This window comes from Biomphalaria glabrata, chromosome 6 (assembly GCF_947242115.1).
Source record: "Biomphalaria glabrata chromosome 6, xgBioGlab47.1, whole genome shotgun sequence".
Classification (NCBI taxonomy): Eukaryota; Metazoa; Mollusca; class Gastropoda; family Planorbidae; genus Biomphalaria; species Biomphalaria glabrata.
Genome location: NC_074716.1, coordinates 20088642 through 20110467, shown reverse-complemented (window position 1 = coordinate 20110467; position 21826 = coordinate 20088642). Strand labels below are relative to the sequence as shown.

The following is a 21826-nucleotide window of genomic DNA, read 5'->3' as shown; positions in this document are numbered from 1 at the left end:
GTCTGTGGATACTGAAATAATTATGTGTTTGCAGGTGGATAAGCTAATAATGATCTCTCAAAAGCATGCACTAACATTTTATGCTTTCATTTGTAGGAACATATTTTAAAGAGAGCAAAGCATGCTAGCAATAAAAGTGCATTTCAGTTTGTTTTGATCAGTAATGATTCTTCCCTGAGATCTTGTAGATTGTATTTACTACAGTTTTAAAATACTTTATACTTGCTTTATATAAAGTATTTGTACTTGTGACTGTTAAAATAATCTCCTGTAATGATCCTCTTTTACCCTCTATGGTAACTGGAGTTTGCACAACAGGGACATGGTTTATATCCTATAAGGAGTTAAGAAATTATTTTTTTCAAACATTATTTTGTGCACTGTCACAAATAACTCTTTATGTTAGCTTCTTGGGTAAGTGGACTTTGCACAGTGTGGACGGTGACCTGGCATTCTGTTGATTATTAAAATTTTCTAACCTTAAAATAAATAGGTATAATTTAAGTTTGTTCAATTTGATGTCATTGTTCAACTGATGACTTAATTTGATGTCATTGTTCAACTGATGACTTAATTTGATGCCATTGTTCAACTGATGACTTAATTTGATGCCATTGTTCAACTGATGACTTAATTTGATGCCATTGTTCAACTGATGACTTAATTTGATGCCATTGTTCAACTGATGACTTAATTTGATGCCATTGTTCAACTGATGACTTAATTTGATGCCATTGTTCAACTGATGACTTAATTTGATGCCATTGTTCAACTGATGACTTAATTTGATGCCATTGTTCAACTGATGACTTAATTTGATGCCATTGTTCAACTGATGACTTAATTTGATGCCATTGTTCAACTGATGACTTAATTTGATATCATTATAGCCTGATGAACAAGGAGGAGATGGTGTAGACCAACAAATGGAAGAGATGGTAGCTAAAGAGGATATTAAGGACAAAGCTAAGGAACATGATGATGAGAGAAACAAAGAAGAGAATCGAGAAGAGAATAAAGAAGAGAATAAAGAAGAAGAAAAAGTAAGTTGAGTCTTAATTACAAAGTACAATTATTATTTATGGCTACCACAAATGCCTGTCTAGATATAGACTTAACCATTTTATTCAAAAGAATCAGTTTGTTGCCTAATTTTTTTTTTTACTATGCATGCTCTATTGCCTTGTATATTATGCCACATAAACACTGCTATTGGGGTGATTTTTACAAATAGCTCATTTTTTAGCAGATACATTTTGTAGTTGGCAGTAACTAAAATAATAAAGTATTTTATATTATATAAAGTACTTTCTCTAGTGACTGCTAGACTAATCTCCTGTAATGATCCTCTATTACCCATTATGGTAACTGGAGTTTGCACAACAGGGACATGGTTTATATTGTTTGTATGTTGACATAATATACATTTTCAACAAATACAACTGTGTCACCTCTACTGTGTACTTAGGATGATTATGATGACAACCAAATCAACCCTCACAATGTTGACAATGAAGAGAAGACAGAAGAATTAGAGCTGCCTAAAGATCTACAACTAGATGATGAAACTGCTGGGGACAAAGGTTAATACAAACTACAAATACCTAGCTGTTTACCATAAATACCTAGTTATCTTCTACAGATACTTACATATTTATTGTTTTTTTTTTTATTTTTTCTGGTAATTGCAAAGTTTAAATGTTCAAATTCTGCTGTTATATGCACCATAACTATTGATGCTTCAGGGGATGAAGAGAAAATGGAAACAGAAAATGATGAAGACACTGAAAGAGCAGATGAAAGTGAAAGTGATAAATGTGATGATGCAAATGGTCAAGGCAGCAATGAGAATAAAGAGACTGAGGAAGTGAGTCATTACTTTAGTTGACACTTTCTGAGAATAAAGAGACTGAGGAAGTGAGTCATTACTTTAGTTGACACTTTCTGAGAATAAAGAGACTGAGGAAGTGAGTCATTACTTTAGTTTATACTTTCTGAGAATAAAGAGACTGAGGAAGTGAGTCATTACTTTAGTTTATACTTTCTGAGAATAAAGAGACTGAGGAAGTGAGTCATTACTTTAGTTGACACTTTCTGAGAATAAAGAGACTGAGGAAGTGAGTCATTACTTTAGTTTATACTTTCTGAGAATAAAGAGACTGAGGAAGTGAGTCATTACTTTAGTTGACACTTTCTGAGAATAAAGAGACTGAGGAAGTGAGTCATTACTTTAGTTGACACTTTCTATGGACGTAGAAGCCAAACCTTCTTGTCAGAAGAACAATCTATTGCTCTATTTAATCTTTGGATGTTCATGTTCCTGAGTTATTGAATGTCAAGTTTTTCTTCAGTTCCCTGCTGCTGAGGAGGTGGAGAAGGAAGGGCTGGATGAGGAGGAGAAGGAAGGGGTGGATGACTTTGAAACCATGAAAGCAGAAGACCAGGAAGAGGATGACCAGTCAGCTGTAAAGGTCAGTACAGTACTGGTAATTAATACTTTGACATTCTTGTGATTTAGAGAATCTTTGCTATGACATCATATTAAAAAAAAAACTTCAGGAAGATAAGCCTAGTTCAAACTATGTTTATGTCTATCACTACAGGAAGATAAGCCTAGTTCAAACTATCTTTATGTCTATCACTACAGGAGGATAAGCCTAGTTCAAACTATCTTTATGTCTATCACTACAGGAAGATAAGCCTAGTTCAAACTATGTTTATTATGTCTATCACTACAGGAAGATAAGCTTAGTTCAAACTATGTTTATTATGTTTATCACTACAGGAAGATAAGCCTAATTCAAACTATGTTTATTATGTCTATCACTACAGGAAGATAAGCCTAATTCAAACTTTGTTTATTATGTCTTTATGTCTATCACTACAGGAATATAGGCCTAGTTCAAACTATCTTTATGTCTATCACTACAGGAAGATAAGCCTAGTTCAAACTATCTTTATGTCTATCACTACAGGAAGATAAGCCTAGTTCAGAACTGAAGAGTGAGGACAAGTCCAGTCAGGACAATGTGGTAGTGGATGACCAAAGTGGAGCTGATAACCAAACTGTTGAAAGCAGTGCTAGTCAAGTTGTCCAACCAGACTCCTCTGAAAAACAAATGGAGGATAAGGAAGAAGAAGTCAGTTTACAAATGTTATCAAATGTCCCAAATGAATGTCATATGTAAACTTTATTTTCCTTCTTAATTCACTGGATTGTAGCCATCTAGTTGAATACATTTCTAAGTCTATAGTTTCAAAATTGTTTAACTCTCTTGTCACTGGTCATTCAAGTTTTGCAGTTTACTTATTTTAAAGTACCTGTATATAAAAGTACTTTTTTCCCAGTAACTGCTAGAGTAAACTCCTGTAATGATCCTCTGATACCCTTCATGGTACTCAGAGTTTGCACAACAGGGACAGTGTCTCCAAATGAATTACTTTGAATTTGTGTTATCTGTGGACTAGCACTGATTTAAAGCAACAAGTATAAAGTGTGAACATTAACTTGATTCTGTTTACAGAGAGAAGGCGCTGGCGCAGCAAGCTCAGAAGATCAATCTGGACATAAAGGTAGAAATTCACAACAAAACACAGATGGCGATGAACAAGAGACAAAGGTGAATATTTTTTTTTCTTTCTTAAGAATAAAGATTTAACCAGTTGATATCAACATTTGAATGTTTGCTTAATACAAGAAATATATGAGGATATATATATGTTGTTTTTTGTGGGTTTTTTTTTTAAATGTATTTTTATAGTTCAAATAGACAAACTCTATTCTCTAAAATCTCATGTGAAAATAAAATGATGTTACAAAAGTGAACTCTCAATCTGAATTATTTGATTGACTTTCTTTCAGCTGGCATGGTAGTTGTAGACTTGTGTGTTCTTAGAGGTCATTGAACTTAAATTGGACTTTGTAATTGTAGACTTGGGTGTTCTTAGAAGTCATTGAACTTAAAATGGACTGTGTAGTTGCAGATTTGTGTGTTCTTAGAGGTCATTGAACTTAAATTGGACTGTGTAGTTGTAGACTTGGGTGTTCTTAGAGGTCATTGAACTTAAATTGGACTGTGTAGTTGTAGACTTGGGTGTTCTTAGAGCTCATTGAACTTAAATTGAACTGTGTAGTTGTAGACTTGGGTGTTCTTAGAGCTCATTGAACTTAAATTGGACTGTGTAGTTGTAGACTTGGGTGTTCTTAGAGGTCTTTGGACTGTGTAGTTGTAGATTTGTGTGTTCTTAGAGGTCATTAAACTTAAATTGGACTGTGTAGTTGTAGATTTGTGTGGTCATTGGTGAATCTTAAAAAACTATTGAATATGTTTTGTGTATTTATTTATTCTTTTCTAGCAAGAGAAACATGCAGGAGAATCCAATGCTGATAGAACTCTAGGCAGCAATGAGAAAGAACATCGTCATTTAAAGACTCTGAAAGAGTCCAAAGAACAGAAGCAAGAGACAAAGACCATCTCTAAAGCTCAGGAATATGAACATGTGAGAGATGCTCAGTTGGAAACAGATGCTCAAAATGTAGATGCTGCCACTAAAGATCAAATGCTAGAGAAACAAGCTGTGCCCACACAGGAGGAGGATGGAGAGTCCATGAATGAGGATGAGGAAGTTGAGCCAGACATAGAGAACAGTGAAGATGTGGTGAGGACTGACTCATTCCATTTGATTGCATTGTGTATTCATTGAGTGCAGTAGTGATAGATCTTAAAGAGATTTCATTTGAGAACCTCTTATCTAACACTGCCACAGTAAACTTTATTATGTCTTTTTTAATCCTCAAGTATTTTTGCTTAGAGGGTACGCTGGATATAAACAAACCACCCCCAAAATTATTTATTAGTAATTTTTTGCTGTATCTGTGTTTAATAATCAATTCTATATTGATATGTTGTGAAGCCTTGTATGTATATATTTATTTTTTTATTGAAGCAATGGCATGAGAGGATCAGCAATAAGAAAATTAGAAATGAAAAAAAAATTCTAATTTGAAATGTGCATATACTTTGAACTTGAGATTTATATAGGTTGTGCAAGTGAGGAAGCCTAAAAATTAGAAATTGAATGCTAACTAAATATTCTATTCTGATAAATGAACAGTTTGATTCTTTAGTGCTTAAGCTTCAACAAAACAAAAATCTAGATATGTTTTGACATTGAACTAGATTTGTTATTGCCTGAACTTGCTAGTTTTTATTTGTATAGAGGCTCTGTGTATAAAAGTCAGTAATTTATTCTTATGTGGTGTTCATCTAAAAATGGTTTAAGATATCTTTTTAGTTTTTCAACATCTTGTTGGCAGGCATTGGGAAATTTCATAACAACTAAAACAGGAAGAGGGGGGTCGGAAAATTTTTTGTGTAACAAAACAACAAAAATATTCAAATAAAAAAACTGTTACAGAGGTCCCTTGACATTCGTGAGTCCAACTTTTGGGCTTTCAAAATATATTAATGAAAAAATTATATGTGCTTTCCCCAAGGGTTTTCCAACTATGTATATTTACAGTATTGGAAAAAAACAACTAAATATGTCTTGGAAGTGCTGAAAGAAGTCGATACTTTCCCCATCATGTGGGAGGAAAAATGTAATTTGGGACGATGATAATAAATCTTATGTAAAATTTGAATTTTCTTGTTATGTTACTCTACGGAAAGGGGGGAGGTTGAGTTTTTACAAGGGGGAAAGGGGGTTAAATAAATGATGTTAGGGGGCTGCATATCTGAATGTTGGGATTTCTAACTTCCCCTTGCATAGGAAATAGAGCTTTAGTGCTTGCATCCATTGGTTAAGAAGTATTAGAATATATTACAAACTTGTACTCTCTTGTAGAGGCCGGAGGTTTTTGCAGCATGATAAGACTTGTCCAAGTTAAGAACAAAAAGTTTAAGCAACAATACAGCTACTACGTTATTACTGTACTTAGCCAACTTTTTTAAAAATTAAATAGCTTGTTTCTTAGTAACTGATGTACCAGTAGATGTAAACTGTAGAGAAGGTTACAAATGTCATTTGATTTGTAAACTTTTCCTCTAACATTACAGTAGTAAACTTATTTTTGTTTCAATTTTTGTAGTTCTACTGGACATTAACGTAACTTGCTATTTCTCTCCCTTGAAAATAGTAATTTGTTGGATAATCTACTGTGTAGTTTGTAGGACTATCCAATTTTAACATTGTGTAGTTTGTAGGACTATCCAGTCTTAACATTGTGTAGTTTATAGGACTATCCAGTCTTAACATTGTGTAGTTTATAGGACTATCCAGTTTTTGCCTTGTTTCAGGAAATGTTTGATCTCCCTGAAATGCAGCCAGTTAAACCAAGGCAAGATGGAGAAACTTGTCAAGACAACACTGAAGACAACAAAACTGGAGTTGAGAAAGAAAGTGTTGAAATAGAAGGAGACAAAATACTAACAATGACAGCAGAGAGACCACCAGAGTCTAGCATACACACAGTGATAGACAATCTTCAGTTGGTAAGTAGTCTTATACCAGAGTCTAGCATACACACAGTGATAGACAATCTTCAGTTGGTAAGTAGTCTTATACCAGAGTCTAGCATACACACAGTGATAGACAATCTTCTGTTGGTAAGTAGTCTTATACCAGAGTCTAGCATACACACAGTGATAGACAATCTTCAGTTGGTAAATAGTCCTTCTGTTAGTACTAGTTAACAATTTCATGCACTGGAAATTATTTCACATCTGATATGAACAAAATAATAATTTCACAATTTCCAGAGTCATGAAGTAGACATCCATTTACTGAGGTCACAACTGGAGGAAAATATTCACATCTGGTCTGAAGATCCTACTGGACTTTTGGTAAGTTCATTGATAGGAATGAAAATAATCCAAAAATAGGAACTGATGATGAAGCCCAAGTAGTTAGTACATGTAACTAAATTCTGTTTGGCCAGATGCAAGCAGCCATTGAAGCCTGGCAGAAGTATTACAGTTTGACGTCCCAACTGGCCCAGGAGCTGTGTGAACAACTCAGACTTATACTGGAACCATCTAAAGCTACAAAACTCAAGTAAACACGCAGTTACATCTGTTTGATTGCAATAGTGTCATTTCATTTTAGATATTATTCATTGATGTCATTTCAGTCGTATTCAATATGTTGAACTTAATTATCTAGGGGAGACTACCGCACAGGCAAAAGATTAAACATGAGAAAGGTTATCCCTTACATAGCCTCACAGTTTCGCAAAGACAAGATTTGGCTGAGGAGAAGCAAGCCCAGCAAGAGAAATTACCAGATCATGATAGCTGTTGATGATTCAGCCAGTATGGCTGACAGCCATTCCAAACAGGTACTGAGTGTAACTGATAGTATTTCACTTGGAACAATAGGCTGGAAAATGTATCTTTATTTGAGATGGGATTGAAGTAGCATGTAGAAACAAACAATTAGAAAGAGGAAAAGAAAAAATGTAATTCTTAGTTTTGGTCATCCAGTGGTGTCAAGTAAAGGGAGATAACCCTTTGAAAGATATTTTGACTTGATATATATGTATTATTAATCTAAAGCAACATTTTCACTGTATTTTGAATAAGTTTAGAAGACAACAAAGTCTCATCCTTTTTTTTTTTTTCATGTTTTGTTAGAAAAGTTTGGGAACAAAAGGGAAACTAATGGTCTCATTTTCACTATAAAAAAAAAATCTTTTTGTTCCTTCTCCACAAGGTCAGCATGGCTCCTCTCTATTGATCTTTTTTTTTTTTATATTTGTAAATCATTCATCATCAGCACTAGAAGCTAATGAGTTTAATTACAATGGTGGCAGCATTTTTGTTTACCTTATTGACAAGTTTACAAAAGTGTAGGACTCCTCTTTTCTTTTTATCACTTTACATTTATATGAGGAAATTCATATTTATTTTGTGGAGCCAAATAGGGTTTGGATTTGTTCAATTTATGATTCATCTAATGTTAGGAACTATTTGTTATCATTTTTTACTGCATCTAGTTATTGAACACCAACTGTTACATTTCTTGTTTTACTTAACATTTGATATTATGACCCAATGTTAACATTTGACATTATGACCCAATGTTAACATTTAACATTATGTCCCAATGTTAACATTTGACATTATGACCCAATGTTAACATTTGGCCTATAAAAATCTCCAGTTTTAATTTTTTACCCCATTACAACATATTAAAGCATACATTGACTCTGTCATTATTACTGATTACTGCTGGTGCATATATATTATTTTAACATATTGTTACGATCTCTCCTACTATCCAGGCTCTCTTCAAACTGCACCACACAACACAACGAACTTAAAGAACCTCACAACTCAGGGCTCCAAAGTATCAGTCAGTTTAATTTCAAATACATCGCGATTGGCAACAACATTAACACTGTCTTTACAAAAACCTAGTCTTGCTCCGCCTGACTTCACACACCGTGCTGGTTCTCGCCTCGTACTGGTCACATTGCGAGGTAACGTGAAGTGAAGTGACTCTGACACACTCGCTCTTATGTAGTGTCTCTACTGGCCTCGAACCTTCTTGACCACTCCAGTTGATCACTTTCGCCCGTGACTTGCGTGCGTAATATTTACTACACTGGTCCTTGCCGTACTGTCACTGGTCACGGTTGACCGCTCGTCCTGCGGCGATTTGAGTAGGCTAAAAACACAGCACTACCCCCATCTGTGTCACCACCAGGTTTACAACAATATATATTGATCAATATTATCTTAGTCGTCACAATATATCATTGAATCTAACTACAGGTGTATGTATAACATAATAATTGATGTGTATTTTATTTTACTAACCTGACAATTACAGTTGGCGTTTGAGTCTCTAGCTCTGATCTCCAATGCACTGACACTTTTAGAATCTGGAGAATTGGCAGTTTGTAGGTCAGTAGGCTAAAGCTATAATTAAGTGCATATGTTTCATTTATAACTTTTAATTTTATCTTTAGATCATTTACATTACATATATTTTTCCATTTAAAAACAAGAGAAAGAAGTTACATAGTTATACTTTTTAACTTTCCAGCTTTGGGGAGGAGATGCGCTTGCTTCATCCATTCTCTGAGCCATTTACTAACGAGTCAGGGGCTAACATTTTACACCTAATGACATGTCAACAGAAGCAAACGAAATATGGAATGGTAAATACACTCTGTTACTTGAATGTGCTGATTTAGCTCATTAAAAATACACTCTGTTACTTGAATGTGCTGATTTAGCTCATTAAAAATACACTCTGTTACTTGAATGTGCTGATTTAGCTCATTAAAAATACACTCTGTTACTTGAATGTGCTGATTTAGCTCATTAAAAATACACTCTGTTACTTGAATGTGCTGATTTAGCTCATTAAAAATACACTGTTACTTGAATGTGCTGATTTAGCTCATTAAAAATACACTCTGTTACTTGAATGTGCTGATTTAGCTCATTAAAAATACACTCTGTTACTTGAATGTGCTGATTTAGCTCATTGAAAATACACTCTGTTACTTGAATGTGCTGATTTAGCTCATTGAAAATTAGTTATTGACAATAGTTTCTTTTTCTTTGTAATAGTCCTTAGAGTTGAGTTTACGTCTCTTGGAACTCTAGGCCTATGGAAGCTGGCCTCCATCGGCTTGTCTGAACAAACTTCTGGGAAAGATCCAAGCAGATTTAAATTATTACATCCCTATTACAGATGGCTTGTATCCCAAGACAGTCTGGACTCTGGAGCTTAGTGGGGAAACTCTCCTATATTCCTTCTCTATACCTCACAGCTGTTCAGTGTGTCCACCATATAAAATGGCTCCTTGCAGAATGGTGTGTGGATAGTGACTAATTTCTTTTGGCTTTCTTCCATCCCTGCCAATGCAATGAACTCAGTCCTTAGGCATCCCAACAGGGATGCTTCTCTATTGGCCTAATCATCTCCTCTAATGACCATTTCCACTCAGCGCCAAGGTGAGGTTGAGAAGCATTGCCCAGAACACAATAGTTTCCATTTTGTAGCATGGTCCCTACACTATTAAGTTTGTTGTTTTGCTTGTTCTATTCAAATTGAGTCTTCACTATTTGTCAAACAAGGCGCAAGACCAAAAGTGCTGACTATATGATTGTCTGGATCAAAGTTGTGTTTTATGTTTTCAGCTTCTAGACAATGCAGTCCATTTGATCAAGCAAGCTGCTAGTTCTGCTCACACATCAGCCATGAATGTAGACACTGCTCAACTTTTGCTGATATTGTCTGATGGACAAGGTGTTTTTAGAGAAGGAATGGACTTTGTAAAGCGTGCTGTTCGCAGAGCTCGATCAGCTAGGATCTTCATTGTCTTTGTCATCCTGGATAAGAAAGTGAGTCCAAGTTCCAGTCCTAGATGTAGTGTAATACTTGTGTCTTTATTTGACACTAAGAGTCAAAGTTCTAGTCCTAGATGTAGAGTAATACTTGTGTCTGTCTTAGTTTGACACTAAGAGTCAAAGTTCTAGTCCTAGATGTAGTGTAATACTTGTGTCTTAGTTTGACACTAAGAGTCAAAGTTCTAGTCCTAGATGTAGTGTAATACTTGTGTCTTTATTTGACACTAAGAGTCAAAGTTCTAGTCCTAGATGTAGTGTAATACTTGTGTCTGTCTTAGTTTGACACTAAGAGTCAAAGTTCTAGTCCTAGATGTAGTGTAATACTTGTGTCTGTCTTAGTTTGACACTAAGAGTCAAAGTTCTAGTCCTAGATGTAGTGTAATACTTGTGTCTGTCTTAGTTTGACACTAAGAGTCCAAGTTCTAGTCCTAGATGTAGAGTAATACTTGTGTCTGTCTTAGTTTGACACTAAGAGTCAAAGTTCTAGTCCTAGATGTAGTGTAATACTTGTGTCTGTCTTAGTTTGACACTAAGAGTCAAAGTTCTAGTCCTAGATGTAGTGTAATACTTGTGTCTGTCTTAGTTTGACACTAAGAGTCAAAGTTCTAGTCCTAGATGTAGTGTAATACTTGTGTCTGTCTTTATTTGACACTTAAGAGTCAAAGTTCTAGTCCTAGATGTAGAGTAATACTTGTGTCTGTCTTAGTTTGACACTAGCAAGATTTGTATTGTCTTTTTAACCCTGGATAAGAAAATGAATAAACAATTTTCTGTTCTACTTCATAGTGACATAATGAATCAGAAACTGTTAGTTGACTTTTTGAAATCCAAAAGTAATATCAATGAAGCAGAAAATTTAGTCGATTAAATGAATTATTTTTCTAAATCTGCTTTTCAGGGTTCAATTTTAGATGCTCGTGTACCTATAATGGATTCTACAGGGAAGGTAACTGATTTCATTTTCTTCATTTGAAATAATGACCTATCTGTTACTGCCAATATTTCAATTCTGATTATTTCATCTTTGTGCAATGGAATCAATCAATGAATTCCTTGCTAGTTTTTAAAATAAGGACAGGAAGTAAAAAATAAAACTATCCAAAAGTACACAGAGAAGTTCAGTGGACACAAAAACAAGTCAGAGACAAAAAAGTCAATCCCTTCTTTATGTTCCTAAATTGGATCAGATCTGAAGCATTGAAATCAACAGTGGCCAGAGCACAACATTCACTGTTTCCAGAGTTCCACCAAATAACTTCCAACCTTTTCTAGTGAAAAGAATTAAGCTACTAATAGGAATTGAATGTATTTGAGAAGATGATCATTTCAATCTATTTTGTGTACATCCTAGCTCAGTATTAACTTAGTGTGATTTGAAGGTTACTACATGCAATATTTAAATCTTCACTATAAAATATTCAGATAAATGAAACAGTGATGGATTTTCTTGAGATAATTGTACTACATAGGCCAGTGCCTAGTGATACAACATCTTGAACCTGTTGAGAGAATGCCTGTCTACTTTGTGGTCTAACTTTTGATCTTTTCAGGTTCAAGAAATCAAGTCTTACCTTGAAATGTTTCCATTTCCATTCTACATTATTCTCAGAGACATCAATTCAATGCCTCAGATACTGAGTGATGCATTACGACAGTGGTTTGAATTGGTCACTGCTTCAGACTCAAGTACATAAGTTCAGTTTAGTCTTTCAGTCAGTTGTGACTTACTTCATGGCAAATGTTATTTTATTGATTATGGTTACAATTTAATTCATTAATTATATATGAATGTATTAATTAGTATTAATAATTAATGGTAAATTATTTGTTGCATTACAAGTTCATGATGAATAAAATGTGAAATATATGTAAATATGTCACCAAAACAGACAATAAACTATGAAAAGCCTTTCTGGTAAATTTGTTTTTATTCTGTATTTGTAGTTCATTTTTGTAGTCTCATTTCTCTTATCAACACTCAGACAAAGATAACAAACACTTGACAGCTCAAAGCACAATTGGTGGTTATGGGGAATGATCTTTTAATGGACTTGAAATGTTGAACAAAATGCACAACAAACAATGATTTCTTCTGAGGGATCAATGGAAACAAAATTTGTGCACATATACATCAAGATAACAAGAACATTTGAATCAAAGTTGTATAGAGAAAAATTCAAGCATCCTACCAGAAATTGTATCATAAATATTCAGTTTTTATAGGGCATAGAATACAAAATTACTGCACTTCCCGGGGGAAGGGGGTGGGGGCTAATATAAAAAAAAAGCTTTGAAATATAAAATTAATCTAAGAACATAACATGCACTAAGTCTTGGCAGATGTATCTGAAAGTAATCAGAATGAAAATAAGTTCCTTATCTGCGCTTACAAGAAAATTATTATTTTAAAATTTCATTCATTTTCTAATATTTTTCTCTTAGCAAGAAACTTTAAACCAGATTGGAATAGATTTTCACATTATTTATATCTCAGAACTCCTTTTTTCTTGTGTTTAATCACAGTTATTATTTTCTTTTAAATTAACTTATACCCTTCAAGAAAGAATTACCACATTTGAACGTTTACAAATAAACTTAACAATTTTAATTAAAAACACTTTGCCTAGTATCACAAGTGTATATTGTAATTTGTAAACACAAAGAAACTTTTATATATATATATATAAAAAATACAAAAATATATGTTTCCTTATAATCTCTAAGTAATCTTGATCTAGGCTTACCCTCCAGTTTTTTCTTTATAATAAATTTGATTGTAAAAACATTTTTTTACCTTCTTATCTTATTTTGTTAACAAAGATACAGAGTGACAAATACTTTTTCTAAATAAAAAAAAATGCAATGTACAAATCATTTATTGAACACAGCAAAAGAATCTCTTCACTTGACAGCAAATGTTTCCTTATGAAGAAAGTTTACAAAATTCATTCATTGCATAGACAATGCATACACTCCAGTGAACAATGGGACATTTAGTGGTTTGAATCTCATGAAGCAGTAAATCAGCAGTTTCATTTGGACACTTTGGTTAGCTGAGTGAAACCTGGCACATAATTTGGCCAGTAGTCTGGATATAACTTTGAGGAATGTACACCAAACACATCCAACAATTGACGATTCATCATAGAGAACCTAAAGAACAAGACCAGGAAAAGAATGGTTACAACAGTCAATGGAGGAACAATGTGGACATGAACATTATACTACTAGGACTGAACAACTTACTTGTTCTCTGTAACCCTGAGTAGAAATTTCCAATAAGCTGGTCGGAGTGTATGTGGTTCCATGACAGCCTGGGCAAGTTTACAAGCGTGTTATTTTCAACATGGTTTTAGTACATGCTATATATTAATTTAGATGGATTGCTAATACATTTTATTACTACTGAATATTTCTTCAACTTCATTAACAGAAACTTACAGCATGAAATATGAAGGCTGTTGAAAAGGCATAAATACAAATATCAGCTGACTTGAAGTAAGGAAATTTATACAACTGAATCCCTTTGAAGTAGAGAATCTATGGAGTACAAAAATACAGGAATACATTTTGTGTCATTCTAGTTCAAGAAAAAAGTGACCTGACACTTTCTCAATTCATAATGACCTATTAATCTTTGCTAGACTACAGTTTATTTACATGAGTATAAAGAATCCCTAATCCTTGGCCTGGGTTTTACTGTAGAGCATGTTAACATGGATATAAAGGTAGTCTTCATTTCTCTTTCAGTCACTAAAACTCAGGTTCAATTTTGATCTATTATAGATCTAGCAGAGAAGAATATAAGACTAACAAGGATCATGGAAACCAACAATTTTAGAGATTTAGTTTCTGTTAACATTCTATTTTATGTTTAACAAATTTCATCACAACAATTGCATCTATTTTAAACAGATAGCTCCTAGAGGTTACTTGAGCCAATCTATTAGCTCATTGTGGTTAGTTGAGCCAACCTATTAGCTCACTGAGGTTAGTTGAGCCAATCTATTAGCTCATTGAGGTTAGTTGAGCCAATCTATTAGCTCATTGAGGTTAGTTGAGCCAATCTATTAGCTCAATGGGGTTAGTTGTCAAGGATTGTGAGAAGCAACAGTCTAACACAATGCAATAAGTTTTTTTTTAGTAACATACATAGAACATTTTAGATGTAACATATTTAGCACTGTACAGTAAGATGGATATTTACTAAAGATATAACATATTTAGCACTGACTGTACAGTAAGATGGATATTTACTAAAGATATAACATATTTAGCACTGTACAGTAAGATGGATATTTACTAAAGATATAACATATTTAGCACAGTACAGTAAGATGGATATTTACTAAAGATATAACATATTTAGCACTGTACATTAGGGTGGATGTCTACTGTACACTCACAAGTTAGAGTAATCTAGTGCACTGACCTCTAAAAGTTTGGTTGCTGCATATAAAGCTATAGTGATACTTTTGTAAAATCTCAAACTGAAACCAGCCAGAGCTCCTGCTACCAATGCATGTTGGTCTGAATCTTTGTTTCTCATCCACCTGAGTAGACAACTAACAGCCTAAGACAGAGACACACAGCAAGTGACAAGTAGGTCTAATACTAAGTTCTGTCTCATTCAGAATGACATCCAAGAAGCTTAGTCTAAACATTGTACCAAACAAATCTAAATATTGTACAAGAAACTTACCCTAAATATTGCACAATAACTTCCTAAAAACAATGCCAGCTTTGTGTTGACTTTGTTAAAGACTGTTCTAAAAATAGCTGTTGGCTTCTTTACAATGGCAGTGAAAGAAGAGAAAGTGCTGAGTGCTGCCTGCATCAAGAAGCCTAAAGAGAACATCCTGAGGCCACCCTAGAGGAACAAACCAAAGAGTGCAATTAAAACTTCCTCTCTCTCAACCTGAGAGAAACTAGAAGGAATCAAATGAGAAACATTGGAGTTATTAAAGAAAGCATGTTATAATCAAGTTTCCTAAGGTACAGAAAATGTACAACTATGATTGACTTATGTGCAATTTTCACTGTGTTTGTTTCATTGTATTCTTAGGGTAGAAATGTCTTTTGAAGCCCATAACATTTTCATTGTTAGAAAAAAATGAACCAGGTAACAGACTGGAGTAATTATGAACACAATATGTTGGTTTTTCAAGTTATCATTTATTTAGTGTGTCAGAGTTGGTCAATTTTTGCACATTGTCAGTAAATTTCACTACAGGGTTTTCAATTTGTAAAGATTTGGTTGAAAGCTCTAATTAGTAATTGAGTCTGTAAATAGGTTTATTACAATTAGATCAGTGCTATAGATAGGTGAGGTAGATAACTGCAGATGCTACTACTAACCGTGATTACATACCTTGAGTATATATGAAAGACAACTATATTTATGTGGACAACACAAATGCCTAGGTAGATCTTCTACGATGTCAAGGCCACTGGACACCAGACTAAACACCTCCTGGATGAAACCACCAACCAATGGAATGGCTAGCAGCCGTGACTTGACCCTCTCCACTAGTCCACCAGAAGATCTCTCTAGGACATTTCTGTTTTTAGTCTTGCTAGCTTGCTTGACCTGCTGGCAGTCCAGAGAGGCTCCTTGGGATGGACTGTCTTTAAAACTTTCCTCAGAGCCCATAATGAACCTGTTAAATGAAAATATTGACATAGCTAAACTTAGCATGGGATAGCACTTAGACACAGGGCCGGTCCTACAGATTGCGGTGCCCTATGCAAAACAGATTGTGCTGAGCCTACTCTGGATAGGAATAAGGATAATAAGTGAAAATTAAGATTTTTTGTTAGAAAATAAATTCGTCTTTGCATTTTATTCTTTACAAAGTGCAAAATCACTATCAAATTAACTTTACGAGCCAACTGCAATAGAAGGTAGATTTCCAACATAAAGCTGATAAACATTCAGATCTGCTATTTAAATTTACTATCGACTATCAAAATATGGCTTTTGATTTTTTGAGATCAAGATAGATTAAGATCTATATTTAAACGCCATTAGCTATTACAGTAAATTAAGTATTGGAACTGTTTTGATTAAAATTCACACCATTATTTTTATTAAATGAAAGCTGACAATGACGTTTTTTTTTAATTGCGAGTAGGATTAACATTTTCCATATTGAATGACACCCCAAAATAACAATTTTGTCTATTTTTCAGAACATGTTTGTTTTAAGTTTTCAGGATATTTTAATAATTTCAGATTTTCATGCCTTTTTTCGGATACATTGCAATTTCAGATTTCCAGGAGCTCCTGGAAAATTAGGAGACCGCGGAAACCCTGTTATAAGCTAAAATGGTTTAATTTAATAATTTATAACTAGAATTAGCGTGGGGCCTATGAAAGTGCAGGGCCCACTTTGGCTGCATAGGTTGCAGTTCCCTAAGGCCGGCCCTGTTAGACATGTATCTGCTAAAACAAATATCCTTCTAGCCACCATGAACAAGATGGAAAGAATGGCCCAGGACAGGGGATTATAAAGATCTATTGTTAGCAGCCCATACTCCAATAAGTTAAAAAATACCGGTAATTGTATCTTCATATTTTTGTTCCTACAAAGTAGGTCAATTGTCTATAAAGATGAATCAAGTCATTGAACATATGGACTACAGCAATGGTTGGCAGACTTACCGAAATAATGAGACTGTTGAGGATGGCAAACCATTTTGTTTCCTAAGATACAGAATAAAACACAGTTTTTAATTAGAACATTAAAGCTTTGTATTATGATCATTTGAAGAAGTCATTGTTGCTGTAGAGAGTCACTTTTCAAAGGTAGATAACTGAAGAGGCTGAGTATTGTCTTGAAGTAACAACATCACTATTTGGTTGTATTGACAAGTTAGAGATCTAGATCTACATTGGGTTCACAGACGTAGAAACATTTACAATCAAACAAGGATGAACATTAGAAGAATAAACGAGATCTACAATATTTTGAAGAATAAACTGATCTACAATATTTAGAAGAATAAACGAGATCTAAAATATTTAGAAGAATAAACTGATCTACAATATTTAGAAGAATAAACGAGATCTACAATATTTAGAAGAATAAACTGATCTACAATATTTAGAAGAATAAACTGATCTACAATATTTAGAAGAATAAACTGATCTACAATATTTAGAAGAATAAACTGATCTACAATATTTAGAAGAATAAACTGATCTACAATATTTTGAAGAATAAACTGATCTACAATATTTAGAAGAATAAACTGATCTACAATATTTAGAAGAATAAACTGATCTACAATATTTAGAAGAATAAACTGATCTACAATATTTAGAAGAATAAACGAGATCTACAATATTTTGAAGAATAAACTGATCTACAATATTTAGAAGAATAAACTGATCTACAATATTTTGAAGAATAAACTGATCTACAATATTTAGAAGAATAAACTGATCTACAATATTTTGAAGAATAAACTGATCTACAATATTTAGAAGAATAAACGAGATCTACAATATTTAGAAGAATAAACTGATCTACAATATTTAGAAGAATAAACTGATCTACAATATTTAGAAGAATAAACGAGATCTACAATATTTTGAAGAATAAACTGATCTACAATATTTTGAAGAATAAACTGATCTACAATATTTTGAAGAATAAACTGATCTACAATATTTAGAAGAATAAACTGATCTACAATATTTAGAAGAATAAACTGATCTACAATATTTAGAAGAATAAACTGATCTACAATATTTAGAAGAATAAACTGATCTACAATATTTAGAAGAATAAACTGATCTACAATATTTAGAAGAATAAACTGATCTACAATATTTAGAAGAATAAACTGATCTACAATATTTAGAAGAATAAACGAGATCTACAATATTTTGAAGAATAAACTGATCTACAATATTTAGAAGAATAAACTGATCTACAATATTTTGAAGAATAAATTGATCTACAATATTTAGAAGAATAAACTGATCTACAATATTTAGAAGAATAAACTGATCTACAATATTTTGAAGAATAAACTGATCTACAATATTTAGAAGAATAAACTGATCTACAATATTTTGAAGAATAAACTGATCTACAATATTTAGAAGAATAAACGAGATCTACAATATTTAGAAGAATAAACTGATCTACAATATTTAGAAGAATAAACTGATCTACAATATTTAGAAGAATAAACGAGATCTACAATATTTTGAAGAATAAACTGATCTACAATATTTTGAAGAATAAACTGATCTACAATATTTTGAAGAATAAACTGATCTACAATATTTAGAAGAATAAACTGATCTACAATATTTTGAAGAATAAACTGATCTACAATATTTAGAAGAATAAACTGATCTACAATATTTAGAAGAATAAACTGATCTACAATATTTAGAAGAATAAACTGATCTACAATATTTAGAAGAATAAACTGATCTACAATATTTAGAAGAATAAACTGATCTACAATATTTAGAAGAATAAACGAGATCTACAATATTTTGAAGAATAAACTGATCTACAATATTTAGAAGAATAAACTGATCTACAATATTTTGAAGAATAAATTGATCTACAATATTTAGAAGAATAAACTGATCTACAATATTTTGAAGAATAAACTGATCTACAATATTTAGAAGAATAAACGAGATCTACAATATTTTGAAGAATAAACTGATCTACAATATTTAGAAGAATAAACTGATCTACAATATTTAGAAGAATAAACGAGATCTACAATATTTTGAAGAATAAACTGATCTACAATATTTTGAAGAATAAACTGATCTACAATATTTTGAAGAATAAACTGATCTACAATATTTAGAAGAATAAACTGATCTACAATATTTTGAAGAATAAACTGATCTACAATATTTAGAAGAATAAACTGATCTACAATATTTAGAAGAATAAACTGATCTACAATATTTAGAAGAATAAACTGATCTACAATATTTCTAAGAAGAATAAACGAGATCTACAATATTTTGAAGAATAAACTGATCTACAATATTTTGAAGAATAAACTGATCTACAATATTTAGAAGAATAAACTGATCTACAATATTTTGAAGAATAAACTGATCTACAATATTTAGAAGAATAAACTGATCTACAATATTTTGAAGAATAAACTGATCTACAATATTTAGAAGAATAAACTGATCTACAATATTTAGAAGAATAAACTGATCTACAATATTTAGAAGAATAAACTGATCTACAATATTTAGAAGAATAAACTGATCTACAATATTTAGAAGAATAAACTGATCTACAAAGACTTTCTCTCAAAGCCTGAGAAAAGTAAACCATTGCAAGTAATAGTCCTAAGTGAATGAATGTTTTATGTCATATCATGTCATGAAACTCTTTTTTTGCAAGCTGTGTCTTTGTGATAGGCCAAGTTTTTGCTTTTTTTTTAAGTTTCTTACGCTGCTTCAGAAATGAATTAGGGGTGCTGTGAAGTAGAGGTGCTGTTAGGTAGAGGTGATGTGAGGTAGAGGTGCTTTGAGGTAGAGGTGCTGTGAAGTACAGGTGCTGTGAGTTAGAGGTGCTATGAGGTAGAGGTGCTGTGAAGTAGAGGTGCTGTGAAGTACAGGTGCTGTGAAGTAGAGGTGCTGTGAGGTAGAGGTGCTGTGAAGTAGAGGTGCTGTGAAGTAGAGGTGCTGTGAGGTAGAGGTGCTGTGAGTTAGAGGTGCTGTGAGGTAGAGGTGCTGTGAAGTACAGGTGCTGTGAGTTAGAGGTGCTATGAAGTAGAGGTGATGTGAGGTAGAGGTGTTGTGAGTTAGAGGTGCTATGAGGTAGAGGTGCTGTGAAGTAGAGGTGATGTGAGGTAGAGGTGCTGTGAAGTAGAGGTGATGTGAGGTAGAGGTGATGTGAGTTAGAGGTGTTATGAGGTAGATGTGCTATGAAGTAGAGGTGTTGTGACAGTTCAAATAACAAAATCCCTCCACTTTTCTCAGTCTGCAGCTGGAGAGAGGCCGGTCCATTCTCCATTGTCCAGCCAGCTATAACCCTTTCTTCGTGCTCCTTCCACTGTACCTTGACAGTGAGTCGTGTCTGACAATATGAACAGATCAGCTTCCGTCTGTTGACGTCTCTCTCTGGTCTCCTTCTTTTTCTCAGCTAGTGTGTTATGTTATGATTCTACTGTGTGTACTGTTAAATCACATTATTATAATAGTTTGTGTAGAGACCTGCCGCACACTTGTAGATCAGAACAAAAAGTGTTTGGAAATAAACATCTGAGGAACGTAAAGAACTTTCTGCTGGAAACTGTTCAAACTAGTTTTATCGGAAAGCTTCTAGACAACGAACGTATCAATTAAGTCAATTTTACAAAGTTTCTATCAACCCACTCTGTCTGACCAAAACTGTGTAGGCTACACGTGATTTATTCTCAGATCAAGCTGATTTTTTGTAATTATTTCTTTTACCTGACAACACAAGAATTAATTTTTAAAATTTTACCAATTAGTTAATTAACTATTGGTAATAAATTATTTTGTTTGGTATCTCAAACAAAGGAAAGAATTTGTACTTGACTGAAGTGGTAGTATAAGCTGAATTAGTCCCCTTTATAGATTGTCGTGAGCCTTAGTAAACACAAACATGACATAGAAACAATAGATAGCAATACAATCTTCCATCTTCATAGACTCTTCGCTAGTAGACTGGTTACCGCGTTGGTTTGAGAAGTCTGAGAAGTCTTTAACCCACAAGTTCGAATGCAGGTCGTTCCCCTTTTTTTTTTTTCTAAATACATTTAAAAAGCGATCATACTGATACCCCGTTATATCTCCCCCTACCAATTTCCAAGTGGTCCAGACAAGTGATAGGATCCTAGTGTAGTGAGAAAGCTCAAAGCATGATATTGTGACAAACAAAAATAAATGGGAAAAACTATTTCTTATCGCACATTTATTACTGTTAGTCTAGACTAGATCTAGTACATATTTAAATACACGACTGATCCAAACTAATTGTGATAATTTTTTTCTCTGAAAGTATTTTTTGCCTTTTGCTCGTTAGTTAATGTCTTACACAAGTAAAAATTAAGTGTAGAGTTCATCTGTAAGATCATGGAACTATACTAATGACATGGTAAGATGAATACTTTTATCTAGGTTCTTAACATTTGCAATACCAAAAAAGAAACGGAAGAATTAATTAAATATTTTAATTTCTGCAATTCTATTCAAATGTGACTAGGCACTGATCAGAATCATCAGACGACATATTTGCGGTATCTGTCAAGCTGGCTACTTAGTCATTTATGTCGAGATGACTCACTAGAGATGTTACAGAGTCATCAGACATTTCTGAAGAGTTCAAGTCCATTGATCTTTCTGTAGGAGCCAAGTCCTGTCATCAAGTCATCTGAATGGAAAACAGATTAGAACGGCCAGAAATCACTTTGATGTTCCTGACGTC

General features: G+C 33.3%; 2 protein-coding genes across 6 annotated transcripts in view; one reads left to right on the top strand and one right to left on the bottom strand.

Moving 5' to 3' along the window:
* LOC106070670 (midasin-like) overlaps positions 1–12276 on the top strand; it is a 96242-nt gene extending 83966 nt beyond the window's left edge. The window contains exons 90-105 of one of the 2 annotated variants that reach the window (XM_056034114.1): positions 891–1043; positions 1469–1583; positions 1746–1867; positions 2352–2471; positions 2976–3140; positions 3525–3620; positions 4357–4659; positions 6300–6494; positions 6762–6845; positions 6941–7056; positions 7165–7339; positions 8836–8909; positions 9052–9166; positions 10158–10361; positions 11266–11313; positions 11918–12276. In XM_056034114.1, the coding sequence (XP_055890089.1) occupies positions 891–1043; positions 1469–1583; positions 1746–1867; positions 2352–2471; positions 2976–3140; positions 3525–3620; positions 4357–4659; positions 6300–6494; positions 6762–6845; positions 6941–7056; positions 7165–7339; positions 8836–8909; positions 9052–9166; positions 10158–10361; positions 11266–11313; positions 11918–12061 (2229 nt within the window). In that variant the 3' untranslated portion in view covers positions 12062–12276. Of the gene's footprint in view, positions 1–890; positions 1044–1468; positions 1584–1745; positions 1868–2351; positions 2472–2559; positions 2671–2975; positions 3141–3524; positions 3621–4356; positions 4660–6299; positions 6495–6761; positions 6846–6940; positions 7057–7164; positions 7340–8835; positions 8910–9051; positions 9167–10157; positions 10362–11265; positions 11314–11917 lie in introns of those variants that run through there. The other variant, XM_056034115.1, reaches the window with a different exon arrangement.
* Positions 12277–12389: 113 nt separating this feature from the next.
* Positions 12390–21826, bottom strand: part of LOC106070672 (transmembrane protein 135-like) — a 68787-nt gene continuing 59350 nt past the window's right edge. For all 4 annotated transcript variants that reach the window (XM_056034116.1, XM_056034119.1, XM_056034120.1 and 1 more), the window contains 7 exons: positions 17032–17073; positions 15739–16027; positions 15070–15237; positions 14800–14940; positions 13809–13907; positions 13614–13681; positions 12390–13520 (listed from right to left, as the gene is read on the bottom strand). In XM_056034116.1, coding sequence (XP_055890091.1) covers positions 13400–13520; positions 13614–13681; positions 13809–13907; positions 14800–14940; positions 15070–15237; positions 15739–16027; positions 17032–17073 — 928 coding nt within the window. In that variant the 3' untranslated portion in view covers positions 12390–13399. The remainder of the gene's footprint in view (positions 13521–13613; positions 13682–13808; positions 13908–14799; positions 14941–15069; positions 15238–15738; positions 16028–17031; positions 17074–21826) is intronic.